Source organism: Brassica napus, chromosome A9, assembly GCF_020379485.1.
Source record: "Brassica napus cultivar Da-Ae chromosome A9, Da-Ae, whole genome shotgun sequence".
Taxonomy (NCBI): domain Eukaryota; kingdom Viridiplantae; phylum Streptophyta; class Magnoliopsida; order Brassicales; family Brassicaceae; genus Brassica; species Brassica napus.
The window spans coordinates 20,705,436-20,717,957 of NC_063442.1; the positions used below are offsets into that span (position 1 = coordinate 20,705,436).

At 44.6% G+C, this 12,522-nt stretch overlaps 1 protein-coding gene across 1 annotated transcript; it reads right to left on the reverse strand.

The window, feature by feature from the left end:
* Positions 1 to 1,754: 1,754 nt before the first annotated feature.
* Positions 1,755 to 2,897, reverse strand: LOC125578134. Its single transcript, XM_048740431.1, has one exon. It carries the CDS (start codon positions 2,895 to 2,897, stop codon positions 1,755 to 1,757), a length of 1,143 nt encoding a protein of 380 aa, XP_048596388.1.
* Between the last annotated feature and the right edge of the window lie 9,625 nt (positions 2,898 to 12,522).

The following is a 12,522-nucleotide window of genomic DNA, read 5'->3' on the forward strand; positions in this document are numbered from 1 at the left end:
TACTTAGTTCTAGCAGCCTAAAAGCTCAAACCTATTTGAGTCGCAGCTCGATAACAAAAGACGAAAAAGATAATTAAAAGGTTTTTGATTTCGGACTGAACCTTGTTAAAGGCTGCCTACGTACCCCTTTCGAGGATCAAGCCGAACGTAGTTCAATTGATAGAGCTCGACAAGAGATCGAAATGCCTGGGCGAGTTCGTCTAGTAATTGAGTGCCAGTCATAGAAACCGAACTTGTCGAGAATAAAGCCTAAAGTTTCTAAGTGCAGAGAATTCCGAGTCTAAAAAGTTCTTTTCCTTGCTCCTCGCCTAGGACTCCTTATATACTAGCTCCAAGGTCGGTTTACGCTTTTACTCTTCTGCCCTTAAGCCGTCATAGCATAAAAATGGAGATATTCCATTTTTCCCAATCTTCACAATTATCTTCAAAACTTCCGTATTTATCCGCGGAAACTTGACATTTATCCTTCCTTGTGGACCAAGCGTAAACCAGGCTGTGGTTTACGGGCTTTTGGTTAGGAAAATCATAGGATGGGCCTCAAGTCATGTTTTAGGTCCCTTTGGGCCGTCTTCCGACTCGACACGTTTACTACGAGTTTTCCGCGGTTTCTAATCCGCGAATTTTGATCGATGAATTAGAATGGCGGGAAACATGGACTGAGCTTGCTACGGTCTTCGGGAGATAGCATTCGAAGGTTTTGACGAGAATGCAAGAACTGGTGTCGTATTGACGTTCGGAAAGGTTCAATCGCTACACAGCGACCGAACTTTGGCTCGAGCCCGGTCGCTTCGTAGCGACCGAGCGGGACGAGCGCTCGGTCGCTACGTAGCGACCGAGCTTGGCTGAGCTCGGTCGCTATGTAGCGACCGAGCTTTGGCTCGAGCTCGGTCGCTACGTAGCAACCAAGCGGGACGATCGCTCGGTCGCTACGTAGCGACCGAGCTTTGGCTCGAGCTCGGTCGCTACGTAGCGACCGAGCGGAACGATCGCTCGGTCGCTACGTAGCGACCGAGCTTGGCTGAGCTCGGTCGCTACGTAGCGACCGAGCGGGACGATCGCTCGGTCGCTACGTAGCAACCGAGCTTTGGCTCGAGCTCGGTCGCTACGTAGCGACCGAGCGGGACGATCGCTCGGTCGCTACGTAGCGACCGAGCTGTGTGCATGCTTGGTCGCCGCGTATCGATCGAGCTTGGCTTGTCTGCGGTCTGATTTCCATACTCGAGCTTGTCCGCGGCCGATTTGGATACGTGTCCGTTGCCTTCGGACAATCGGTATTTAGTGGTTCGATTGAGATTTGGACGATATTTTACTGCAAGGCTGTTCGTAAAGATATCTCTACGAAGATTACTTTTCGTAAAAACGGTTATGCTGATTTTTACGGACTTTCAGACATTGATTCCGTCGTGACCGATTTTGACCCCAACAGACCGCTGGGCAGAGGTTTTAATTCTACCTTTGGTGCTTTATCTTTAGACCAATTTGATTGTGAAGGAGGTTGTCGATCGACGGTATCTTGAAGGTATCGATCGATGACAACTTCGGAATCATCATTTTCTTCTACGTTTGCAACGTCGATGCTAGCGTCCATTAGTTTCATGTAATCGTCTGTCCTATCTGATATGCTGAACACTTCACTTTCCACGTGGTTAAGGGTGTCTTCTAAGGGGTTGTCTGAACACATGTTTATGAAAGTGTCTCTTTCATCCTCAGAAACTTTTTCCACGTAGAAGGCCTGGTCATCTATTAGGGGTCGCTTAATCAGTTTCTCCATATAAAAAAATCATCGAGATATCCCCTATGTTCAAATTAATTCGTCCTTCTTTGACGTCAATGATCGCTCCAGCTGTAGCTAGGAATGGCCGACCCAGAATGAGGTCTTTGGGTTCTTGTCTGTATTTCAACACAACAAAATCCGTAGGCACGATGCAATCGTTAATCTTTATGGGAACATCTTCGAGAATTCCTTCGGGTACCCTAATAGATCTATCAGCTAAAACCAAGGTGATCGGAGTTGGCATAAACTCTTTGTATCCTAACGTTACTGCAACAGAGTAAGGCATAAGGTTCACGCTAGAGCCGAGGTCACATAATGATCTAGGGAAACGTGTGTTTTCTATTTTACAATCTAGGACGAAACTACCAGGATCTGATTTCTTCATTGGAGTTTCTCCTTTAATCATAGCACTTACTTCTTCTGAAATCATCATCACGCTATGTTCTGCGATTGGATAGTTCGGAGATGTCATATCTTTTATATACTTCTTAATCGAAGGTGCTATTTTTATAGCATCGCTAAGAGACATCTCGACAGAAATCCTATCTAAGGCTTTCTTGCAGATTGCGTTTTCTAATGATTTCTTAGTTTGCGTTTTAGGAAGAAAAGGGGGTAAAGTTCTATAGACTCTTTCAATTATGGGTTCGGGTTGAGTAGACCGTCGATCGATGGGATTCTCCGGCTGTCGATCGATGGTGGGTGTTTTGGGTCGATCGACGTCAGTTCCGTACTGTCGATCGATCTCATCCTCAATCTCCGTATCTTCTTCTAGTTCTAAGTCTATTGCCTTTTCCTTAGCCTTTTCAGCGGTGGTTTTCCGGTTGTCTTGAGATGGATTTGGGTCAAGTTCGTCAAGAAAAATAGGATGAAAGTTGCTTTTCCCGGTCTCATCGGTATTGTCAGGCTTCCCAACATCTGAACTATTCCTCGTGTCTGCTGCGAGGTTTTTCCCGCTGCGCAGCATTACGTCACTGACTTGACGTCTTGGGTTTAGATCAGTCCTTCCGGGAAGACATCCAGCATCTCTCTTTATTGCAGTTGCTATCTCAGCTACTTGACCTTCTAATTTTCGGATTAGTTCTCCTAAAGAATCTGCTTTCCCTATCAATTCTCCGTAAACCATATTTATCTTTCCGTAAAAATCCGATTTCGTCTTACGGTTGCCAGTAAGAGCTTGTCTGATATTGAACCTTTCTCTTCCGGTACGTTATTTTAAAGCAGTGTCATAAGCTTGGGTAGACATGAAACACAGAGTAAGGATCAGAACAGTTCGTTTCTTCATCCGAATAATCATCGGTGTCAGACGAAGTGTTTTCGTCGATCTGGGCTATATCAGATCGGTGTTTGTTTTGAAGAAAGGAATGAAGGGATTTAAGGGAATTCTTAATTTCTAATAAATCAGAATTGTCTTTTGGATTTGTAGTTTTTTCTATTTCTTCATCCATTTTTTCATAGGATCTTCCCGTTGTCATATTCTTGATAAGGCGTCTAGCTCCTTCGGGATTTCTAGTGATGAAATTTCCATCACTCGCTGTATCGAGTGTGGTTTTATAGCTCAAATTAACACCTCCATAAAAGATGTTAAGAAGTTGTGGTTCTGAATAACCATGATGGGGACATTCAAGTTCATAGCCTCTGAATCTTCCCCAAGCATTTTTAAATGACTCGCGTGGACCTTGGCGAAATGTAGAAATTTGTTTTCTTACTTCCTAGTAGCGTTCATCAGTGAAAAATTCTCTAAGGAAAGCTCTTCTAATCTCTTCCCAACAAGTGAGTGATCATGTTGCTAAACAGTTCAACCACCTGAGGGCTTCTCCTTCTAGGGAGAATGAGAATAGTTTGCAACGATCATATTCATTTGGTATTAATTCTTCCAAAGTCTCAATATGATCTTGTGGGTGTTCTAAGAGGGATCCACGGAATGGGTTTTGACGAACCATACGGTAGTAATCTGCGTTAAACTTAGATTTCTTGGTATCGTCTCCTGGTATTTTAATAGCGGACCTATTGGAATAGGTCCTACCAGGATCAAGGTAGTCTTGTATGGACAATTTTATATCTTCACCTTTTTTTAAGGTGGAATTTTCCTTAACAGGGATTTCAGTCCCCTGTTTAGTTTGGCTAGTTTCATTGCTCGTTTGACCATTTACTTCAGTTTGGACTACTTTCTCATTAGCGGACTTGGTAAGAGAAAACTTACCTGCTTCCGGCTGGGTGGTATCGATCGATGTTGGTGACTCCGTATCGGTCGATTCCTCTGACTCATCGTCGCTCGATGGAAACGTGTTTCCGTCGATTGATGGTTGGTCGCGCTCTATGTTCTCCATTCTTTGTGTCTGATTAACAGATTAAGAAAGAAAACTTTAGCAAGATTTTCGTAACAAGTCTATACTAAATTCTAAATTAAATCTAATGGTAATAAGAAAGAGTCCCCGGCAACGGCGCCAAATTTGATATCACTCAAATTACCCTAAAGAGTGTTACTCTCATCAAAAGAGGTTCGGATGTAGTACTTAGGGATCGAATCCACATAGACTCTAGGATTACTCAACAGACTTAAATAATTAGAAATGAATATAGACTAAAAGGTTTTAATAGTTTTAAAAGCAATAAATGATAAATCGAAAACAACAGTGATTCAATAGATTGAATTGAAGTGGTTTCAAGATTGGGAAAGTAGCTAGATTCAGGCAATTCTCAGGTATAAAATGTATGCACTTAGTTTAGACTAAAGGGTTTAATGGTTCTTGAACTAAACGTTGATTTAACCGGATCGGTTATCTTCACTAGATCTCCGATCTCAACTGTCGTATTTTGATCTCGAGAGAGTGTCGATCGATGCGACTTGATGTACATCGACCGATACACCTTTGTAACGATCGACCGACAGAACAATAGTTGCGTCGATCGACGGTTATTCTAGCGAGCTTTGCGAACGGGTTTAACTTGTTCTCTAACCTTCTCAGACCAACTGTCGTTGCGCCTGAGTCAGTTAGATCACGCAAATGGGTTCAGGTATTGAGGGGAAACGGTTAGTTGGACTCAATTAATCCTAAGATCTAAAATGAAGGTGATCAATCTCAATTTTAGCATTAAGTCCATGAGCAATGAAAGAACAATCAAAACACCTTTTTAACAATCATATTAGCAGTACATAATTTCAACCATGATGAGAAACCTAAATCTAACAATTGGTTTACTCAAACATATTCATGAGAGACAAAGTCATGATGGTGTGAAATAAACGCAAATGAAACATAGAACACAAATAGATAGAGTAATAGAAATAAAGGAGTTCAAGATCTTCTCTGTTTTGCAGTCTCAGATCTATCTCTCCAATCCTAAGCTCTCCTAATGGTAGCCAAAATGCTCCTTTTCCAAAACTAGGTCTTTTTGCAAGTCTACCTTCAAATGATACAAAACCCTAGTACATATAGCCTGTGCCAGGGACTTAAGTTGTAAAATAATAGATCTTCTGGGAAATAAAATCTTTTAATTTGCGATTTCATCCGTGTGACTGCGTATCGATCGATGCACATATATGTATGTCGATCGATGGTAAGTGATTACGATCGACCGATGTTGCTCTTCAAGCGTCGATCGATTTCCTTGCGTTAAAGCATTCCAAAGTGTCCCAAAAGTATCATTTCCTTCCATCAGGTGAATAAACCTGTATTTGCTTTAAAAAGACTCTAAAACATGATTAATACATCTTAAAACCTATAAAAACGGGTGAAAATCATGGTATATCAAAGTGTTACATCGATCGTCGTGTGGTTGTCTATGTCGAGCGATGTCGACGTCTCGTCGTCGGTCGATATTCAGGTCCTCCGACTTGGGTCTCCTAAATCTGAAAGAAATAAAACGAAAGTAAATAAATGCTAGCTAATAAAACCTAAATAAAATACCTAATAGTGGGTTGCCTCCCACTCAGCGCTTGGTTATAGTCATTTAGCTTGACTGTGGAAGTGATTGGCTATTGCGTGGAGAAACAGCTGCTTGTTGGAAAGCAAGCATCCACGTCATCTCTGCGCATTCTGGACCAAGATGCAATGAAACTTCTTGTGGCCTCATCATTTCTTGTCCATTTGTCATCCATCTTCTCAAGTTCTGTAGCCTTTCTTGAACATTGTCAATGCTGACCTGGTGCCAGCCTATGTTGTCATAGGCGTATGCTGAAAGTTCTGTCAGTTCCTTTTGCATTGACTCTAGCGTCTTGTGTATCAACTGCTCGCCGATTGGTGTCGACTCGGCGTCAATCGATGCGATTATGTGTTCGTTGGTCGATCTCGGCGAGTTGCCATCGATCGATTTCGCTCGTGTCCTGTCGATCGATGCTGATATCTGGTGTTGAGCTGCGAGTTGCCTCTGAATGGCTTTGACTTCTTTCTGTAGCCATTCTGCGTGGCTGTCTAGTCCACTGATTTTGTTGTCGAATGAAAAGTAGATGTCATCGCAGCGTTTGTCAAGTCGTTCCTCCATGGTGGCTAGAGCAGTGTAGATCTTGGATGTGATCTTGTCAACCTCTGTTGCTGTGTAAGGAAGTAACTCCACAGGTTTCTTGCCATCGATCCAAGGCCCTCGTAGCCTGTCGATCGATGCTGATTTTGCGTGCAAAAAACTTTGATTAGTAATGTTCTCAATATCTTTTTGGGCATGGAGCAATTGACTAGACAATTTGTTTAAATCTATCATGACTGGTGATATAAAGCGGTCATGCATATCCTCGTAAGTCCTCAGCCTCTCATTCATTGCTGACACTTTAGCGTCGAGCGATGTGAAGGTACACATGTCGATCGATGTGGCTGGTTGTTAGTCCTTCTTGCAAATGGTGTCCAGATCTTGCTGTAGTAGCTCGATTTTAGTGCTTAGCCAGTCCACGTTGTTGTTGAGAGGGCAGTAAACGTCGTTTATCCTTGTGTCAATGTATGAGACTTCCCATTCATCCCTGTGTTGTGTTGAACATTGCAGTTCTGCAGGGATCTGAGCTGTAGGAAGACTGACGTCGATCGATGTTGCATATGGTGCGTCGATCGATGCTGAAGTCGTAGCTTCCTTCTCAAGTTGCTGACGTAAGCTCTCAATTTCTGTTCTCATTTCTGCCATACTTCTGAAAAGCTCATTGTAGCCTCTATCCAAAGGCTGATCTGTATCTTCTACCAATGATTTGAGCTCCTCTCCCAGTTTCTCCTAGGATCCACAAATACCAAACACCATCTCATCGATTTCTTCTTTGGTGTAGAGTTCTGGTGCCAGTCTTGTGAGTGTGAAGGAAGTGGCATGTTCTGGAAGACAGATGTGGCTCTCTTCAAAAAGAGATGCTCTTTCCAGTAATTTCCTGATGTCGTCCTTTGTGACAGGTATCATCTCACCAGCTAAGCCGCGTGCGTTGTGGGAACCGAAATTCGCACTGTCGATTTCCGTTTAAATAAGGAAACTAGAAAAACCCTAATTTCCCAGAGGACCCGGATATTGCTAATTACCACACGTCAAGCAATCAGAACACGAGAATAACAACGATAAAAATAAGGAATAAAAAAAAAGAGAGCAAAGAAGATCTTATTCCGGATTTGCATATGAGCGTTTACAACAAGGTATAAGCCTGGGCTCGAGAGCTGTCGGCGAGATTCCTAGTTCTAGCAACCCTAAGATGGCTAAACCTAATTGAGTCGCAGCTCGAAATAATAAAAACGGAAAATTGCCTAAATTGCTCTAAGTGCTAAGTTTTCTCTGAAAAAAATCCTCCTTTTGCGCTCCTCGCCTAGGACTCCTTATATACTAGCTCCAAGATCGGTTTACGCTTTTACTCTTCTGCCCTTAAGCCGTCATAGCATAAAAATGGAGATATTCCATTTTTCCTGATCTTCACAATTATCTTCAAAACTTCCGTATTTATCCGCGGAAACTTGACATTTATCCTTCCTTGTGGACCAAGCGTAAACCGTGCTGTGGTTTACGGGCTTTTAGTTAAGAAATCGTAGGATGGGCCTCGAGTTGTGTTTTAGGTCCCTTTGGGCCGTCTTCCGACTCGAAGCATTTACTACGATTTCTTTCGATAAGGAACGAACTTTCCGCGGTATTAGTCCGCAAAGTTTGATTGATGATTTAGAATAGCGGAAAAACTAGACTGAGCTTGCTACGGTATTTGGGAGATAGCATTGAAGGTTTGACGAGAGCGCATGGACTGGTGTCGTCTCGACGTTTCGGAAGAGCTCGGTCGCTACGCAGTGACCGAACTTTGGTTCGAGCCCGGTTGCTACATAGTGCCCGAGCGGGACGAGCGCTCGGTCGCTACGTAGCGAGCGAGCTTTGGCTCGAGCTCGGTCCCTACGTAGCGACCGATCTTGGCCGAGCTCGGTCGCTACATAGCGACCGAGCGGGACAAATGCTCGGTCACTACATAACGACTGAGCTTTGGCTCGAGCTCGGTCGCTACGTAGCGACCGAGCGGGACGAGGACTCGGTCGCTACGTAGCGACCGGACAGCGTGTATGTGCGGTAGTTACGCAATGACCGAGTTTGCTTCATTTGCTTTGAGCCTTCAAAGTTACTTCTTCGTAAAAACTTCGTATTGGTTATTTTTTTACGAAAATTATATTTTTCTTTTTACTATCTTTTTCGGAAATGCGATTTCCGAGGGTTTTCGGGTGATAATTCCGTCGTGGCCGTTTTTGACCCCAACAGTTAGCCCCCCAGCCTGTTAGGACCATGCATCGTAGGGTCCTAGTGTGCGGTTAGGTATGTTTGGCAAGTTAGGTGTATTGGATGGAATTAATATCCGAAAGTCCGAGCTTGAATTGTAAATTCTCATCCCTATAAGAAAGGAGGCAACTTGCTTCTAGCTCTTCACTTCATTATCTTTTCAAAGTTTAAGAGTGAAAAGATCCTTTCAATTTTCTCTCTCCACCATTGAGATTTTTCCTTTCCCTCCCTGTTGAGAATGTCTCAAGGGATTTCAGAAAAAGCTCAGCCTACTATCTTCAATCACGAAACTGTCCATGACCAATGCTGTGAGGTTGTTCGAGAGATCGAGTTCGTGGCACACTCTGTTGACCCTGCCGAGGCCGACGCACATTGGGTGGCTTTGTGCAACGTGGAAGAACCGCCTCCCGAGCCGTGGGTTCCCTTGAGGCATTTTTCGGAAATGGTCGTCGGGAGACCGAGCAGGTGTACCCTCCCATTCCTTGGAACCGTACGCAGCTTCTGTCACGTTCCGGAAAACGTGGATTTTCGATTACCCCTTGAGGAGGAGAGGGCTGACGAACCTCCCGAAGGCTTTTTTACTTTGTACGAGGAGCATCTGATGCGTGCTCGCCTATGGTTTCCCATTCCGTCGGTTATAGTAGAGTTTCTGAACCGTTTGGAAGTTTCGATAAGTCAGATTTTTCCCCGTGGTATAAAGCACCTTGTCGGGTTGCTAGTCTTGGGATACGAGCGAGGCATAGAGCTTACTGCTTAATATCTCGAAGCATTCCTTACCCAGTCTCGTGTTGGGACCGATCGCCTGTATGGTTTTAGACCGCATACTTTTATGGAAGTCATGAATGGATTCTCTTAGGGCGATCGAGGATGGAAGAGTTACTTTTTTTACGTTAGATTGGATCAAGCCTCGGTTGCCGTGGAGTGCCTTCCCTCGTTTAGGCAACTGTGGGGGGTAGGAGGTAACGTGTTGAATGATCACTCGTTGTTTTCTTACCACCCGTTTTTTACTTTATATCTGAACTATGTCTATTTTGTAGTGCACAACCCCATTCCTCCTTTTCTGGAAGATCTGTGCGTCGTCCAAAACCTTCTCCGTGGTGGCCCGCTGTTTTGGGGTTACTTCTCTCCCGAGAGGGTCCGTGCTGCGGTCGAGACTCATCGATCTCGTTTCAGCTCGTCGATTGATGATGACATGGGGGTGTTTTTTGAAGATACCTCCTTGCCTGCTATCTATGCCACTGGGCAGAGCAGTGGTCAAAGGCCGCCCGACGCTGAGGATGATGCCGAACCGACCGTTGAGGATCCCGGCTTTGGTGGGTGAGAAGGTAGCGATTGGATGGACTTATCCTTTGTGTCGATGGTTGAGTTGGATTATCGTTTATCTGTTTTCGGCCGAGTGTGGCCTTTTAAATTTGGATTTCGCTTAGGCCTAGATGGCCGTATTTGTAATTACCGGGACTGGCAGTTGGTGGCTTTGAATCCCTTACCGCTTTGCGCGGTTTTATATATATGATGAATGTTTCATTTCGATTTTTCCTGAGTAGGTTCGAAGTAAATATGAGTTGTCGTCTCATATTTAATTTCGATGAGACGTTCAATCTGTTGGTTCGTTCGTGATTCTCGTAGAAAATTACTTATCCCTACGATTTTTGGGAACATTAAGATGTGAACGGAGAGACATTGTTTAGGATCTCGTATCTTTTAGATATCATGTCTTGAGATGTTTGAGACCAGAGCGTTGGGTTTAGGACAAGACCTAGATTTACTTTCGGTTAAGGTTTGTGCGGTGACTAGCCGGCTATCGTTTTTCCTGTTGCGATTTCTTCCTGACTCGTACCGATTTAAAGTCCGCGATAGGTTCTCGGCTTATATGACTTGTATGGTACGAATCGAGCATCTTCTCAGAGGCAATTTTTAAGCCAACTAGGAGTGCTAAACCAAAATTTTGGTTGTAGCGCGCTTTCGTCCTTGTGTTGCACGTTTTGAAGATCAAAAGAGTGATCGAATTGCGTCTGTTTAAGACGGCTAGCGTGTTCGTCGGGGCCAATCGACAAACTGGGTGTAAGGTTTTGGTGATCCTGTTCGGACAATTTGTTTGTATTATCTTCTAATTTTAACTTTGCGACGTCTCGCAGTTGTTTTGAGGATTGTACGTGTATCTTTGAGTGTGTGGAAGGTGATAATTTTACGATTTTGGGCCGGATGAGGCCGCAGGCAAGAGTCTTAATGTTTCCAGGCGTGTCCTGAAAGTTTTTGCGTTTAACTGAAGCGTAAACGTTTTTGATAAAAAGGAGCAATGTAGATTGTAGTAAAAGTTTTTGATGTTTCTAAAAACTCGATTACAATAACGAAGATTTTTCTAAATGGGAGTATACGAGTATACGCACCCACTCCCCCCCCCCTTTTTAGAGAGGGGGATAGCTGAACTCGTCTTTTGACGAGCTGCCTACGTACCCCTTTCGAGGATCAAGCCATCTCGTAGTTCTGTTTCATGCCGCGAGCGTTTTTACTCGGCGGTAGACGTCGCGCCGTCCGCCTTGACCGTGTTGATCGTGGCTGGGTCAACGCTATTTTCCGGATGTTCCGGTTGAGTTGTAGCGTCGGCTTCGGACTCCTGTCGAGTTTCGACGCCCGATGCGTTTGCGTCGGTAGATGATTTTAATTCGTCTTTCCTTAGGGCATTTTTGGCCGAAGATTGATCCATCTTCGTGCGTTTTCGATTCGCAGTTGCAGAAGTTGTGACTTGCCTTAACTTGTGCTCTGCGAGGAAGCACAACCGTGACAGTTTTTGGCATCCCCAGATAGCCGCGACTCCGCTTGGGGTCGGAAATTTGAGACCCAGGTGGTAGGTTGATGGAACTGCTTGCATGGCATTAAGACATGGAGTTCCCATGATCACGTTGTAGATAGCAGGATGATCGACTACCGCGAACTCGACGATTTTCGTGATCTCCTTGGCCATGACTGGCAACTGGATTGATCCAAGAGTCATCAATACTTCGCCTGAAAAACCCGTGAGCGGTTTTGGCGTCGGAATTACTTCTCCGAGTTTGATGCTCATCCGCTTGAGAGTGTCGCGGAAGATTACGTTGACCGTGCTTCCCATGTCAACGAGTACCCTTCCGACTTCTAAGTCTCGTATGACGAGATCTATGACGAGCGGATCGCAGTGAGGTTGATCGATGCCGCCGGCTTCCTCCTTTGTGAAGGTGATCAAGCAATTTTTGCCATCTCGGGGAGGAGACAATGTAGGCCAATTTGGACTCGACTCTGCCTTCCGTTGGTAATCCTTGATGGCCGAAACTGTATCGCCACAGTATTGTGATCCGCCGATGATCATGTTGACTCTGCGACGATTGTTATCATTCCCCTTGTCGTCCGGCCTCCTACCGAGTTTATCCCCGGGCTGGTTTTGTTGAGGGGATTTTTCAGCGGGCGGATTTCTATCCGTCTTTGGAGGGCAATCAGAGTCGAGGATGAGATCCTTGACGCTGGTTACTTCCGAGAGCTCTCCAGCGAGTAGCTTCGCGGCCAGGCTTGCTCCCAAGACTTTGCTGTTGGTCGTGGAGTGTCCTCGGGACTGGTGGAACTCGCAGAAGGTGTTTTCGTCATACCCTTGATTGCGGGTTGTTGGGGTCAAAAACGGTTGCGACAAATTTAACATTTAAAACGTCCGAGGAAGAAAATAAGAATTTCTACAAAGAATACTTTTTGAAATAAATTCTTTCTAACGAAAAAGCCCTGCAGAAGAAAGAACGAGACATCCGACGAAAGCTCGAAACAGTTCGTTACGTAGCGACCGAGCCCGAGCCAAGCTCGGTCGCTACGTAGTGACCGGGCTCAAGCCAAAGTTCGGTCGCTGCGTAGCGACCGAGCTCTTCCAAAACGCCGAGACGACACCAGTCCATGCATTCTCGTCAAAACTTTAAATGCTATCTCCCGAAGACCGTAGCGAGCTCAGTCTATGATTTCCGCTATTCTAAATCATCGATCAAACTTTGCGGATTAATACCGCGAAAAGTTCGTTCCTTATCGAAATAAATCGT